At 41.3% G+C, this 14,357-nt stretch overlaps 2 protein-coding genes and 1 long non-coding RNA gene across 6 annotated transcripts in view; 1 reads left to right on the top strand and 2 right to left on the bottom strand.

The window, feature by feature from the left end:
- The window catches only part of CFAP77 (cilia and flagella associated protein 77), a 56,932-nt gene extending 55,968 nt beyond the window's left edge, over positions 1 to 964 (bottom strand). The window contains exon 1 of the mRNA XM_023938236.2: positions 536 to 964. Coding sequence (XP_023794004.2) covers positions 536 to 661 — 126 coding nt within the window. The 5' untranslated portion in view covers positions 662 to 964. The remainder of the gene's footprint in view (positions 1 to 535) is intronic.
- On the top strand, positions 940 to 11,219 carry TTF1 (transcription termination factor 1). Of its 4 annotated transcripts, none has more exons than XM_086857872.1 (12): positions 940 to 1,162; positions 1,640 to 1,729; positions 1,887 to 2,678; positions 3,336 to 3,592; positions 3,935 to 4,120; positions 5,210 to 5,288; positions 5,567 to 5,697; positions 6,173 to 6,401; positions 7,441 to 7,530; positions 7,742 to 7,807; positions 8,184 to 8,269; positions 8,646 to 11,219. In XM_086857872.1, the coding sequence occupies exons 3-12, from the start codon at positions 1,897 to 1,899 to the stop codon at positions 8,804 to 8,806; spliced, it is 2,067 nt and encodes a 688-aa protein (XP_086713998.1). In that variant the 5' UTR covers positions 940 to 1,162; positions 1,640 to 1,729; positions 1,887 to 1,896; the 3' UTR covers positions 8,807 to 11,219. The 4 variants fall into 4 exon arrangements, with proteins under 4 accessions (XP_086713998.1, XP_086713995.1, XP_086713997.1 ...); XM_086857869.1 differs by having other exon boundaries at positions 944 to 1,072; positions 1,640 to 1,700; XM_086857871.1 differs by having other exon boundaries at positions 945 to 1,072.
- Positions 10,206 to 14,356, bottom strand: LOC147649707 (uncharacterized). The gene is made up of 3 exons (XR_015278118.1): positions 14,097 to 14,356; positions 11,687 to 11,817; positions 10,206 to 11,286 (listed from the first exon to the last, which is right to left on the bottom strand). It is a non-coding gene; the product is annotated as an uncharacterized LOC147649707 (long non-coding RNA).
- Position 14,357: the final 1 nt, after the last annotated feature.

Here is a 14,357-nt window from a genome sequence, read left to right as displayed (position 1 = left end):
AGAATCACCTAGGGTAGAAAAGACCTCCAAAATCATAGAGTCCAGCCTTGTCACCCAGACTAGAGCGCTAACAGCGGCGTCCAGGCGTTCCTTGGACGACTCCAGCAATGGTGACTCCAAACCTCCCTGGGCAACCCCTTTCCAACGGTGGATTTCCAATTTAGGTGGATCCAGTTTGTGTGAGCCTCTCCCCGGGACCCCTCTGCGGTGTCTGGGGGTGGAGAGAAGCCCCAGTAACATCTCGGTCCCTGTCCCCGAGTGCTTCCCAAACCTCGGCACTTACGGCTTGGGAAAAGCCTCGCAGGGGGAACCCATCCTGCTGTGTACCCATCACCGGCTGGGGACCGCCGGCTGTTTAAAACACGGCCATGCTTGTGAAGGAGCAGCAGGAAAACACAATTTCCTTGTCATATAAATCAGTGTTGAGGTGTGTGTGTGGGGAAACCTGGTTTTAACCGCCTGGTTTTAACAGGAGTTGGCTGTGGGATGGGAGGGCAGGGCCCGGGGGGCACGGAACGGGGATCGCGGGGCTCACCTTGATGATGAGCGGGTTCCGCAGCATGCTGAGCCGGACCAACCCCAGCCGCTCGTTCTCCGTGCCCGGGCCCGCCTCGGCCAAGCTCATCGGCCGCCGCCGGGGCCCCGCTCTGCAGCCCGCCATGGCGCGGGGGGCCGCTCCCGGGCCGGGGGTCTCCCGGCAGTCCCAGTCCTTGTCCTGGTGCCGGGAGGGGGAGGGTCTCGGCTGTCCCGGTTCCGGAGCTCTCTCAACGGTCCCGGTCCCGATCCCGGGGGTCTCTGGACGGCCCCGGTGCCGAGGTTCTCCCACCGAACTCGCGGCGCGCGCGGCGTCCGTCTCCAGGCAACAGGCGGTGCGCCGCTCTCACGGGTCCGGCTGGGGCCGCTTCCGCCGGGGGAACGGATGAGCCGGGGGCGGGGTGCGGGGGGGGCGGCAGCAGGGGGTGACACCGCGTGGAGGTAGCGGGAGGCCCGGCGGGGCGGGGGCGGCGTGGACGCTCCGTGAGGAGGCTCCGTGAGGGGCTGCGGGTTCCTCACACCCCGGGACCGCCGAGAGGTCTGTGCGTGCGCTGCGAGTTTCCCTCGGTAGCCCCGGAGCGACGTGATCCGGCCCGGCCGCATACGCGTGCTCAGCCGGGGTTCCTCGGTATCTGGGCCTAGGGGCGAGCTGTGCTTTGAGATCCGCAGAGCCTTCGAGGCCGCTCGTTCCCCTCGGTGCCGGGGAGGGGATGCTCGGGCCGGCCGGCGGTGCGAACTGCCCTGGGGATGCGAAATTCAAGGGCGCGAGTTTCAGACGTGACCGGGGTGTTGCGGACTGAGCGGTTTTTATGTGCTGGATGTAGAAAATGTGCTAAAAATGCTTCTTGCTTGCTCTGTGTGACTGAATTCTGCAGGAATTGCCCTGTCCTTGGACAGAGCCGGCATGGCTGAGCTCGGCCCGTCAGGAGCTTCTAATGAGAGAATTTTGGGTTTAGTGCTGATGAGCCTCGTATTTCTTTGTTGCTTTTAGCTTGCTGCTATTTCGCTGCTGAAAGCTGAATTGAACACAAGAGTCAGACGTTGCTTAGGAATTCAAAATCAAAGCTAATAGTTATTAAATTTATTAAAATATTTTTTGTTGTAGGAAGGCTGGGGGAAGCTGTGATGCACATCTGTTTGACGAAGAAGGCATCAGCTTTTCCTAGGTACTTTACAAAACTAACTGGATTAAAAAGTAAGAGTCTAAGACAAATTTGAGTTTTTAATTGTTAAGGTTTTGGGTGGGTTTTATGCTTTTTGTTGGGTTTTTTTTTTGGAGGGGGGGTGTTGTTTTTAAAAAAAAAGGTGTATAAATGACAACACTTCAATAAAACTCCTCTCTTTTACTTAAGAGGGAAAATAATGAAAGGCAAAGCACATTCAGATTATTTTGAAGTCCAGGATTTTGTCAAGAAAAAGAAGAGGAAACACAATGATTCCAACAACAAACACAAAAATGCTGAAATTGTGGAAGATCCGGAGCTTGGCCACGCATCCCAAGTGCTCTTTGAAGATTCAGCAGTGGAGGACAGGAAAAAGAAGAAACTGAAGAAAAAGGATGAGAAGCAGCAGGCTTTGATAGAGAATTACTTTGGGACTGTGGAACATGAAATCAGCAATGGGACTGGAACAGCTGATTCGCCGAGGAAGAAGAGGAAGAGGATGGGTCAGGACAGCGCTGATGAGCTCAGCGATGTCACCTGTGTTCCTGGGAATCAGGACTGCCAGGAGGGTGCTGCTGATTTTGCTCCTTCTAAAAAACCCAAGAAGAAAAAGAAAGAAAAGCAGCCTGAAGTGGATGAGGTGTGTGAGCTGTCTCCCTCTGAGGAGCACAGCAAGGGCCACAAAGAGAAACCCAAAAAGAAGAAGAAGAGGAGAGAGGGCAGTGCCCAGGATGTGCAGGAGGACACGGATGGAGCAGCTGAGCAGCCGCCCTTAGAGCAGGACAGGGGGTGGCCTTCAGATGAGGATGGAGGCTGTGATGCTGCTTCTGCCATCAGTGAGGTCTCTATGGAGCTCCCTGCTGATTTTTCTACACCCAGTAAAGCAGCTGATAGAGCTAAAAAGACTCCAGTACGTGCTAAAAAGGCATATAAGAGCAGCACTTTTGTCGAGGAAGGAAGCTCTTCAGACTCTGATGTGACGTAAGTTCAGGTTTTGTTTCTGGGGTTTTTTTCCTTCTTCCACTCCCCAAATAATTTTTATTTATTTTATTTATAATAATTTCTAAGAATACTTCAGTGTAGTCTCTTTTCTCTTCTTTAAAAACTGTAGCTATGGAAATAATTTATGTGCAAACAATTCACATCTAAAAAAAAAAGAAAAGTGGGGAAATAAGAAAAGGATTACATTTGTTAAACTTGATATTTATTGTCCACATGTGCATTTTAACCAAGCAGCTAGTAAGGTCAGCTAAACAATTGAATGTTCTGTGCAAATAAATGCTGGTGTAAGTAGTTCTTGATGCCTTTACAGTGTCTAGAACACAAAAAAGGAGCATTAATAAGACACAGATGGAAAAGATCTGTGCCAGTTGTAGCAAGAGATACTTTTTCATTATGAAGAAGTGTGAGAGTTCTGTGGATTTTCACTTCAGAAAGCTCCTTGATTACTGTAAGTATAGAAACTTGGTAATAAATTACAATTATTAAATTATGTTAAAAGGTTAGAAATGCAAGGCAGTGGGTGTGTGAAGCATTTTTTGTTCTGTAATCAATGAATATGTTTATTCTTTCAATGGTAATCTCTGGTTTCGCATTCTAGTGGTGTATTTTATTTTATGCTTTGTTTTTCAATACCAGGACACCAAAAGCCTCATCATATAAAAAGAAGAAGCAGAAGCAGCAAGACAATTCTTTTGCTGAATTGGCAGCCTCTGATGAGGTCAGTGTGGATGGTGAAGAAGGCCTGGACCCTGCCAGAACTTCATTCATGGATTTGGATACTGCAAGACAAGAACTGGAAGAGTTTATTCCTCATGTGAAGAATATATCAGACAGTTCAATCAAGAAAATGTCTGGAAGAGACCTGACAAGGTTTAAGGAGTTTAAAAAACAGGGTGAGCTCTCTGAAATCCTTTTGCAGCAAGGAGGGACTGTGCAGCTGTGCTAATGTTTGGACAGAGGGAAAAGTTTCTTGTGTTGTGTCTGTGGCACCCACAGAGTTTGGTTCACTTCATTCCATTGACATATTTTCTGTTTCTCTGTTTTGTAGCATCTGCTTCCACAATGGCAAATTTCAGTCAGAACTTGTGTGTTAATTACTGATTCCCAGCTGGTTTTTCTCTTTCAGTTTTCTCTTTTCCCCTCTGAATTTGTTGATACCTGAGCTAAAACCTGAGATGTGCAAGAGATGGTACTTGGGGTTTGACTTGGCTTTTTTTAATATTTCTGTATTTTAGGTATTGCTGTCAAGTTTGGCAGATTTACCCAGAAGGAAAATAAACAAATCCGGAAAAATGTTGAAGAGTTCTTATCACTTACTGGAGTGGACAGTGCTGAAAAACTTTTGTTTACCTCGAGATATCCAGAAGATAAAGACACCATCCATCACCTGAAAATAAAACATAATTTTTGTGAAAAAATCTGTGAGTATTTAAGTTCATCCTCAGACAGCTGAATGTTGCATTCTACAAACTGGTGATATTGTGGCGTATTTTGTAAAATAATTTTTATTGACAAGTAGGGATGTTGCTAAATTTGGTAAAAGAAGGACCTGCTGACATGGTGTAGTTGATAATCTGCACAGTCCACTGTTTCTATTATCTGGTCTCAAACAAGAAGAGTTTAGAGTTAAGACATGGTCAAGACCAGTAAAGACGTTTAGACCTGCATTTGGGCTTTATGGCTTTAAGTGCATTATTTGCTAAACTATAATTGAGGTTACTAATGGCAGCTGTGAGTGATTGGTAAGTTCTGTCTGAAATTGTCACCTGTTCTTAGATCACATAAATAGGTGGCAGGTGACTGAGTAGGGTGGAAGAAATTGAACCATGTCAGTTTTCCAAGACATGGGAATCTACCAGGAGCTTTATTCTGTCTGTTCAGTGACATCATCTCAGGCAAGGCAGAGTAAAGGGCAGCCTGTCATGGATCAGGATTCTGGGATCAAACTACAGATTTGTGGTTATTTCAGACATACAGTCCTTCCCTCTGCATCAGTGCATTTGCCTGATGGTGACTTTCATTCCAGTCTGAGACTTTGCTCCTGATCTGGTAGGATTTGGCAGAAAGTCTGATGAGTGTTCTGTGCCTTGCAGTCCCCTCTGCTGGGCACTGCTGACCAGCAATGAACCAACCAAGGTCATGTGTTCCAGGGATTGATCTCTGTGGATCTTCCCTTCAGCAGAGATCTTCACTTGGCTTTTGCTGGGTGCCCCCAGTGCCTGCATTTCCCAGTTGGAGCAGTCTGGAAGCACCCAGTGTCTCCTCAGCCTCCTGCCTGGTGGCTGTCTCATGTCTCTCTTTTAATGGGAGTTTTCAGCATGACAGTTAAATTTTAATCACACCTGGATCAAATGCATAGCCAGTCCATGCAGTTTGTAACTGGTGAGTGGAAAGAATCTGTTGTTGACAGCACAGTGATGAATATGTGTGGTGTTGGTTGTTGGGGTTTGTTTCATTTTGGCCTCACCACTGTGAGAAATGATTGTTAAAAATGATCCTTTGCCTTCCAGCTGAGGGCATTCCCCGGCCCTGGAGACTGGTATATTATCGAGCAAGGAAGATGTTTGACCCAAATAATTACAAAGGAAGGTAATGGAATACTTTAAAAGTATTTCTGAATGCTAACATCAGTCTGTGTTGATTATTTGTAAACTAAAAATGGATTCAAGTAAAGATCATCTCTCCCATTTGTGCCAGTTACTGTGACTTAATTGATAGTTCATTTTCCTTTATTGATTCCTCTATTCTAAAATGTGACTTGAAGTGATAGGGATGATTAATATTGATCACCTGCAGATGTTACAGCTTTTTAAGAGATTGAAATGGTTTGAATTTACAGCTGAAGCTGTACCCATTTCCCCAACCAGGTATACTATGGAAGAAAAAGAACAATTAAAGAAGTATCAAGCTCTGCATGGCAATGATTGGAAGAAGATTTCTGAGTTGATGTCCCGTTCTAACCTCTCAGTTGCTATGAAATTCTCTGAAATCAAGTCAGGTATGTAATTTTATGAAAAACAATTAATTTTGTGTAATATTATTTGAACTGTACAATGTAGGTATGCTAAACAAAGTCCTTCAACTATGGGATTTTTAATTAATTAATTTCTGGTGGTCCTCTTCTTCACATCACTGATTGCATTTTCATGTGGAAAGGATAAGAAAGAGCTCTGAAAGAAAATGGGAAAAAAAGTGGAACAAGTATAACTATTAACAGAAAAGACATCTAAAAAAGATTTCATGAGGAGGGCAGAATGAATTTGGCAGCCAGGTTTAGAAAGGTAAAAACTGGGGATCTGACTGTTCTTTAATGTTCAGGCTGAACTCTCCGGTCTGGTATGCAGAAGAGTTTCTAGGACATGGGTACTATAAATAAAAATCATGGAAAGTGAAACATTTGCTCTTTTTCCTTTTTTTTTCCCCTAATCATTTATGATAAATTATGCCTTAACCTAGTGGGTTTTCAATTTTAGCTATCAACTATGGTGCTTGGACAAAGGAGGAGACCCAGAGGTTAATGAGTGCAGTGAAGGAAGTGCTGAGGAGAAAACTGAACACAGAAAATCCAAGTTCTGTTTCCTCACTGGAACAGTCAAACGTGGATCTCTGGATCGACCGTGAGAAACTGTACCAGTCACTGCCATGGACTGAGATTGAAACCAGAGTGGAAAGTCGATATTGGAGACAATGCAAACAGAAATGGTGAGGGCTTGGACTAAACTGAGATAGTAAAATGTGTTCTGAGGTGTATTTATTCTGCAAAACCTGTGTTTTGTACCATGATGATTCTTTGGTAGGATAGGTAAGAGATTGTAGAGCATAGAAAAGGCATTGCAGATGTGTCTGAGACAAATAACTCTGCTAGCTGCAGCAAGTTTTCTGTTTGATGTGATAGCAAAGCCTGATTTCTGCCTGGTGTGCTGAGGCCTGAGTTGGCTTACATGATGAACCCTGAGCATTGTGACTAACACCAGCAGTATTACTTAGCTAAAAATAGATGATAGAGACTCTTATGCCAGCTGTTTAACACCAAACTAGCTGCTTCAGAAACTTTCACGTAACCTTGTGTAGTTGTCTGCAAGAAATGTATAATTTTAAGAAACTTTCCCTACTGACAGGAATAGCAGCTTGTTTGTAGGGTATTTTTGGGAAAACCCCCCATGCTAATGCCTAGGGCCTGGCCAGGCCTTGGCCCCTGCTGGTTGGGAAGTGTGATATCAGATCCTGGTGTTTCTGTGCTAAAAGTATTATCAAGTCAATTTGACTTGATGATTTGGGCCTATAAAAGCTGGACACACTTCTAGGGTGAATTTGGAGACCTCACCTAGGGTTGGGCACACTTTGTGTAGGATTTACCAATTGCTGGGAAGAGTTCTTCATGTCCTGTGTGTGAAATAGGGCTCCCCAGTGACGGGATCTGTGTAATAGTAAAATATTGAGGCAATTGGTGATGTCTTTCTCAATCACTATCCTTTCTCTCATGTATAGTAATGATTAGTGCATTCCCTTACTTATTTTTGCTTGTTGCTAAAGCCAAGTGTGTAGTTTTATGGAATGTATCATTTTACTTTTTTGTTGCCTTAGTATTTATAGTAAAATAAGACCATTCTTTCCAATGGTGACTGTGTCCTTTCAGTCCCCCCTGTCACTTGCAGAACACTGCTTCTCTGTGACAGCAGCAGCATCTTGATGCTTGAAATTTCTTGAAATGATAGAAACCTGCTTTTTTATGTTTTCAAAGGAATTCAATTTTAATGAGCAAGTTGAACAGACAGCAACAGTTGCACAGAGGGACCAATGGATTAAAGGCCAAGATCAATCTTATTAAAAGGTACAGTTCTGAGCACTGGGATGTTTTTGTATCTCCCACTGTTTGTGTTAATAAAAGTTTGGAGGGTGAGAACAGCCTGCTTGCAGCTTGATACATGTTTTGCAATCATTTCCCTGGACAAAATGTCCTGTAATTTCTGACTGGGGGAGCTTGGAGCACTGAATTATGTCCTGATTTCTGCCTGCAAACTGCTTCTGTCTCACATTCACAGGTTGTATGAAACAAAAGCAGAGGATGCCAGTGAAGTAAACTGGGATGAACTCAGTAGTGCTATTGGGTAAGCTTCCTTTTCCTCTTTTTATGGATACACAAAGGATAGTTAAAGCAGATGAATCAAAGTTCTGATACCTTTACAACTGGAAGAAATGTTCAGTCTGGAGACATTACAGTTCAATGTCCTAGAATAGCACTGAGTAGGAAGCCAAGATCTGAAACCCATAACATTCCAAATACTGGAGTGTTGTGTATCTGTGCTTGCAGGTGTTAATCAACTAATAGGAAAAATTATGATTTGATATTATGGATTAATTATTTGAATCCTATCCTTTCTACCTAAATCTAAGCTAGGGTTTGACTGGTATCACTCTCAGGAAAGTAACAAGCTTTGTCATAGTTCCTTGCACCACTAATTCTTTGAACTCTTCTCTTTGCAGAGATGTTCCTAGATCCTATGCTCAAGCAAAGTTTTATAGGCTAAAAGTGTCCTCTGTCCCTTTATGGAAGAGAAAGACTTTTTCTGGTCAGTATGCCAACTGTATGGAGTACCTAAGGCTTTGGCTTGAATCTCAGAGGATACATATTCTGGTTCATTTTTTTCCTAATTGGCTAAAATCTTAGGCTTTATACTTTACTAAATGCTTTCTTTATAACTTTCAATGTCCTCTTTGTGCAAGTGCTTATGAAGCTGTTCTTTTTAATATCTTGGCTTGAAAAGTTTTAAGACTGTGCATTTAAATTTCTCTGCATGTTTGTGTTATGTCTGATCTCCCTGCATCCCCTGTGATCAGAACAGTACAGACATTTTGTGCATTTAACACTGACAACATAATTTCTGTCTGTGAGATGCTATTCCTCTGCAGATCCAATTAAAACTACTTTTTTTTTTTTCCCTCTAGAAATTATTGACTATCTGTATGAAAAGAAGCTCCCAGAACTTGAAGAAAAACTAAGGAAAGAAGAGGGTAAATGCCATAGTTTTGACAATTCGGTAGCCAGTCAGCAGCAGCAGATTTTCCGACTCAGTGACATTTTTGACTCCAGTGAAGAGAGTGATTAATTGATTGTCCTAAAAGAAATGCCTAATTTGCATATTTAACTGCAAATGGGTCTGGTTGAAAGTGGGTACAGCTCACCACCTGCAAGTACCCAAGCTGATAATGGGAAAAGTCAGGACAGGCACCTCTGAGTGTCTTGTTTCATCTTGAAGATGGAGTTGAAACAGAGCTTTTGTGCAACATTTTATTTAATTTAACTCTGATTTTAGAAGTTTTCATGTAAGCATCCAAGTTGCTTTTTAAAAGTCTCAAAATACTTTTTCTGTGGAGTTGAAAGCTGCTGTTTTCCCTTTATGAATGAACTTGGTTTTAAGAACTTTCTTTTTTAAATTCATGAGATTGGAAAAAGGTTTTCAGTTGGCTTTTAAATCTCTTTAATAATCAAGTCTTAAGACATCTGTGTTGATGAAAACGGCACAACTTTTGAGTTGGCTTTTTTTTTAAACAGATGTCTTATTCTTAAAAGCAACTGATTTTCTTTTTGATGCAGACTTACATTTTTCCTACCCCTTCTGGAGAAAAAGGACTTTTGTACATTACTGTTCATTTCATGCTGAGCAAAACAAAAAATTTAAAATGTTGTAATTAATATTTGGAATTACTGAGACAAAACAGTGTGTTTATATATTTATGTATGCATATTTTTATTTTGCCAAGGAGAATTTCTACCATTTAATAAGAAAATTAAGCAATAAGATGGAGGTTGTACTCATGTTTTGTAAGATATTTTTAACCCTGTGTCTAAAGTGATTATTTGTAAATGGACTGAATTAATGTAAAAAAACCCAAAAGTATCTTAGTGTGTTTTAAGAGATGGGGACTTCAGCTGGCTTTTCTTTCTAATGCTGTTTATTCCACAGCTTAGGTTACAGCAGGGGGTCATGGGCTGGCCTACAGCTGCTGGCTCTCGGCAAGCCCTGTGTCCTGAAGCCCCTTTGGTTCAGGTTACAATGCATTAATCTCTTTCTGTGCATATTATTACATAACAACCAATCAGCTTCATACACTATACCTTTACATTTACATATATCCTATCAAAACTGCTAGAGTTACCATGCTGTTAGTGACTAACCAATCATCTGAGTTAGCAATTTCATGTTAAACTTTAAAACTTGTTATGCAGTGGAAAATTCTTTTTGCTTTGGTAAAAAACATCTTTATCTGCTTATGCTTTTTTACTTGGTTGCAAACATGCTTTGAAGACCACTTGACTTATTGGACTTACAGCCATAAACCTCCTCCTAACTAACTAAACCTTCCAACTTGACTAAACCTTTGTTCTCTCAGCAACAACTATCCCTAAAAATATCTTTTTATATATTAAAGCTTGCTTTCATTTCTAAACAACCTTCTGCTAAGCATTCACATTGTTATAAATGAAATTAGGATTTGACAGCTAGATTTATTGAGTTAACAGCAGTTTAATTAAAAATGAATACAGTTTAGTGAATTGAATAATAATTTGGTATAAGAAAATACAATTTAGTAAAAGAATACAATTTAGCAAAAACCCACAATTTATATATGTAATTTGCCAGTAATTAAGCATGATTAATGCATAAGCAAAACTGACTGGGGTATGGAGAGGGCTTCTCACCCCACCTCAGGTACAAAACAAAGTAAATTCAAACAAAACTTACATACTATATGTTTATACATATTTATTAATGTTTCCCATAAATCTCCTCCTATTTCTGATTCTTTAATTTTATGTCACTGTTCTTCATGGCACATGCCTCACAATTTAGTTAGCAAGAATCATTCGCATTTATTACAACATCCATAAAACTTTTCTGTTCAATTCTCATCCTTCCCAACACTGTGTAAAGTCTTTGTAGGGCTTGTTTATATTTCCCATATGATGCACTAGCCAGTAATGCAAGAACACTTGGTCCATGCTTTTTGAGAGTCATTTTGATAAGTGACAACATCCCTCTTCAATTCTAATAATCATCATGGAAAATCTGGAGTTTTCAATGGTTTGAAATAAAGGTCCTGTTGGAGGGTCTGGAAGGTGACACATAGCAAGGGCTTTAAAATTAGAACTTTCCATATTTAACTCTGTCTGGCATTAGTCTCTCTGAAGATAGGAAGCACTGGGATTTTTGTGAGACAGGCAGGACCTTCTCTGCAATCAGGCACTCCTTTGAGGGTAAAGTTTTCCAGCCAGGAGATGAAATGGGATGGGTGGAAGGAAACACACTGCTTCCACTTAAGTCTGTGTTGCTTCATGAGTCTTGAAGGTGTTAAAATCCAAGAAACTTGAATTTCTGAATGTAAAAAGTTTGTGTTTTTCAAGAGGTTTTTTTCCCTGGAAAATGGAGGTGCTCTGAATTCCTTTCAGGCAAGAGCACAAACGATGCCTGTTTGTAGAGTTTGTACAGTAGATCTTGTAGAAATAAACTTCTACCTCCATGCTGCGATTTATTTTATTCTTTGCTGTAAAAGAAAACTTCTGTGGCTGAGTGGAATGCACCTCACTCTGAAGAGAGAAGCAGAAATGTTTTTTTGAGCAAAAAGAATAATTTGTCAAAGTTCAATAAATTTGATGGAATTTAATATAGTTTTAACAGTGATTTACCAAAGTGCAATAAGTTTGACTGCATGGAAGAAACATACAAAGGAAAACTGAGTTAAAATCAAGTGATTCACAAAGAGTTTTGGAGGCACAAAGGCTAAGAAAGACCCTCCATTTGACTCCTGAGGTTCAGAATGGACTCCCTTCCTAACTCCTGAGGGAGAAGTGTGGGTGCAGCTGGATCCAGGCTTAGTGACAGATCCAATCAGTGCTTTATATATGTAAAGTTTATCATTAATACTGAGTAGCCCCATGAATCAGTGGTATTTCATTTGTACTAATTCAGCTGCTCTCAGTCACTTACCAAAGATCTGGTGTGGGTAAGGGATCTCTTGCCCTTGGTAGAGAAAGACCTCGGGGTCAGGCTCAGATAAGGGGATCCCAAACCTTGAGAGGTTTCCCTGCTTCAGGAAATTCCCCTGGTGTCCAATCTAGCTGCAATTCAGAGTGATTAGGGTGAAATTGGTGCCTGTTAATCAGCAAGATTGTACAGACAAGATCGATGCCTTTGTTTTAGCTCTCCTATCTCATTCTCCACTCTCATTATCTTGCATGTTTGGGCTTCAAAACCAGCTTTCAAAATATTTTTCCGAGGTGCTTTCACTCCCTTGTCCGTGAGCCAGGAGCATTCTAGCTCAAAGGGTCATCTCAGGGCATGAGCTCCTGTTGCTCCCTGCCAGAAGCTACCCAATGAACAATCTTGCTGATGTTAAAAGCAGTTTCTCTGCTAAATATGAACATGACAGGGCTGGAATTGTAAACTTGGAACCATCACTGTGCTGGCTGCTTTGGGGAAACACAGACCTGAGCAGAGAGGCTTCCATCTCCCTGCAGTCCTGGGAATGGAGTAAGGACACTCCTTCCACTTCATCTCCTTGGGTGAGGCATGTGCAATCTGCTTGCACAGGGGCAAATAATTGCATGTTGATTATTTGCCAGGTGCTGAATAATGGCACCAGGGAGGAGCTTTTTCCCCTGGTCCATGGGAACATGGGCACAGGGAGGGAGACTTTTCAAGTGGATATTTCAGTATTATTGCAAAAAAGAACAAACTCTTTTTTTCAAAGAGGTTTGGAAAAAAAAAAACAAAAAGGCTCCATGGAATGATGAAGGAAATAAAATTGACAAAACTTTGTGTATCAGAGTTGTTATAAATGAAATTAAAATTAGATGACTGGGTCTATTGAGTTAATAGCAATTTAATAACAAAAAAAAAGGAAAGAGTGAATTGAATACAAGAATACAATTTAGTGGATTGAATAGAAATTTGGTATAAAAGGAATACAATTTAGTAAAAGTACAATTTAGTGCATATATTCAGATAGATATATATAAATACATATATATATATAAATATATATATGTGAATATAATTTGCCAGTAATTAGGCATGATTAAAGCATAAGCAAAACCGACTGAGGTACAGAGAGGGCTTCTCACCCTGCCTCACATACAAAACAAAGCAATTCAAGCTAAACTTATATACTGTATATTTATACATATTCCTTAATGTTTCCTGTAAATTTCCTCCTACTTCTGATTCTTAAATTTTATGTCACTATTCTTCATGGACATGCCTCTCTTGTTGCTAGGGGGGCTTCAGTCTTCTTTTTGGTGTTCCTTGGATGAAGGTTGTTCCCTGGATAACCTTACAGGTTGCATGTGTGTACTAAGTTTTGTGTTATGTAAGTAAGCATTATATTCTACTAATTGGTCTCACATTTCATAATTTCAGGCCCTAAGCCTAAAGTCATTCCAACTTTGTCTATCTCAAGGTCGATTTTGTCTTGGGACATCACTTATCTCAAAATTACATCCTGTATCCTATTTTTAACATGTAACATCTGTTAGGGGCTCCATCTGCCTTGTAACACCAATTCCCTTTATTGCTTTACAATAATAACTTTCTAAATAATTACAATTTTCTTAGCACAAATCATCTCCATTTATCAGAGTGCATTATAAATAAGAGCATGACAGATCCTTCAAGTGTAAAATCACCGTAAAAACTCGGGTGTTTTGAGCAGATGTTGTTGCTTCAGACATTTCCCATGGCCTGAGTGGTGTTATCAAAGACAGAGGAGCTCCAAGGTGTGTTTACAGCATTTCAAAGCTGAAGAAGCAGCTGGTGATCAAACGGGGACTTGCTTTTTTCACCCCCCTCTCCTGTAAGGTCTTAACCAAAGAGGTGGAGAAGGGTGATGCCGATATAACTTGGGTCAAAGTTAGAAGATGCTTATATGGCTTGAGGTGTAAGATACCAAGATAACCTGAATCATAACTTTCTATACGATGCAATAGCCAGTTTATGGTTAACTAGCTGCTTAATGCTTAAATAAATGGAAACTGGCCAGGTGAATAACCTCAAAACCAAACAAGTATATGTGTGTATATATATATACAGGGAAGCAGGAGGATGCACTAATGAGAAATTGACAAATGAAAAGCCAAGTAGCCAAAAAATGAAGAATTTAGGTTAGATTCAGGACTCAGGAATGCCGTAAGTCCACATACTCTGAAGACAAAGTTGAAAAGTTCAGATGTGAGGAAGACCTTGACCCTTCATTGAAGACCCCCAAGACCACCTAAACTGGGGAGGCACAAGCACAGTATAGAACTATTTATAACCAGGAGAAAACATTATGTAAATTTCCTCCAGCACGTTTACAATGATGCTATAATGACATAACATAGCAACATCAAGGAATACTTACTGTATAAATAAACCACAGCACTTGACAAGAGTGGGCGAGATGTAGAAATCCCCCTCACCTCCAGCACTGCAATAAACAAATATCTGCTCCATAGACACCGGTCTATTTACTTCCAGCCAATCTTTTTCGGGCATCACTATCCTTGAGGCATTGCCCGGGCTGCACCACCGCTCAGGCCCAGCCCCGTGCCTCAGTTTCCCCAGCCGCCGCCTCTCGGGCCGTGCTGGCCCTTTAAGGCTCCTCCCGCGGGAGGCAGCGAGC

The sequence above is a fragment of the Cyanistes caeruleus genome, chromosome 20 (assembly GCF_971803275.1).
Source record: "Cyanistes caeruleus chromosome 20, bCyaCae1.hap1.1, whole genome shotgun sequence".
In the NCBI taxonomy this organism is placed as follows: Eukaryota; Metazoa; Chordata; class Aves; order Passeriformes; family Paridae; genus Cyanistes; species Cyanistes caeruleus.
The sequence above is the reverse complement of the archived record's forward strand: the minus strand, read 5'-3'. Positions and strand labels throughout refer to the sequence as shown.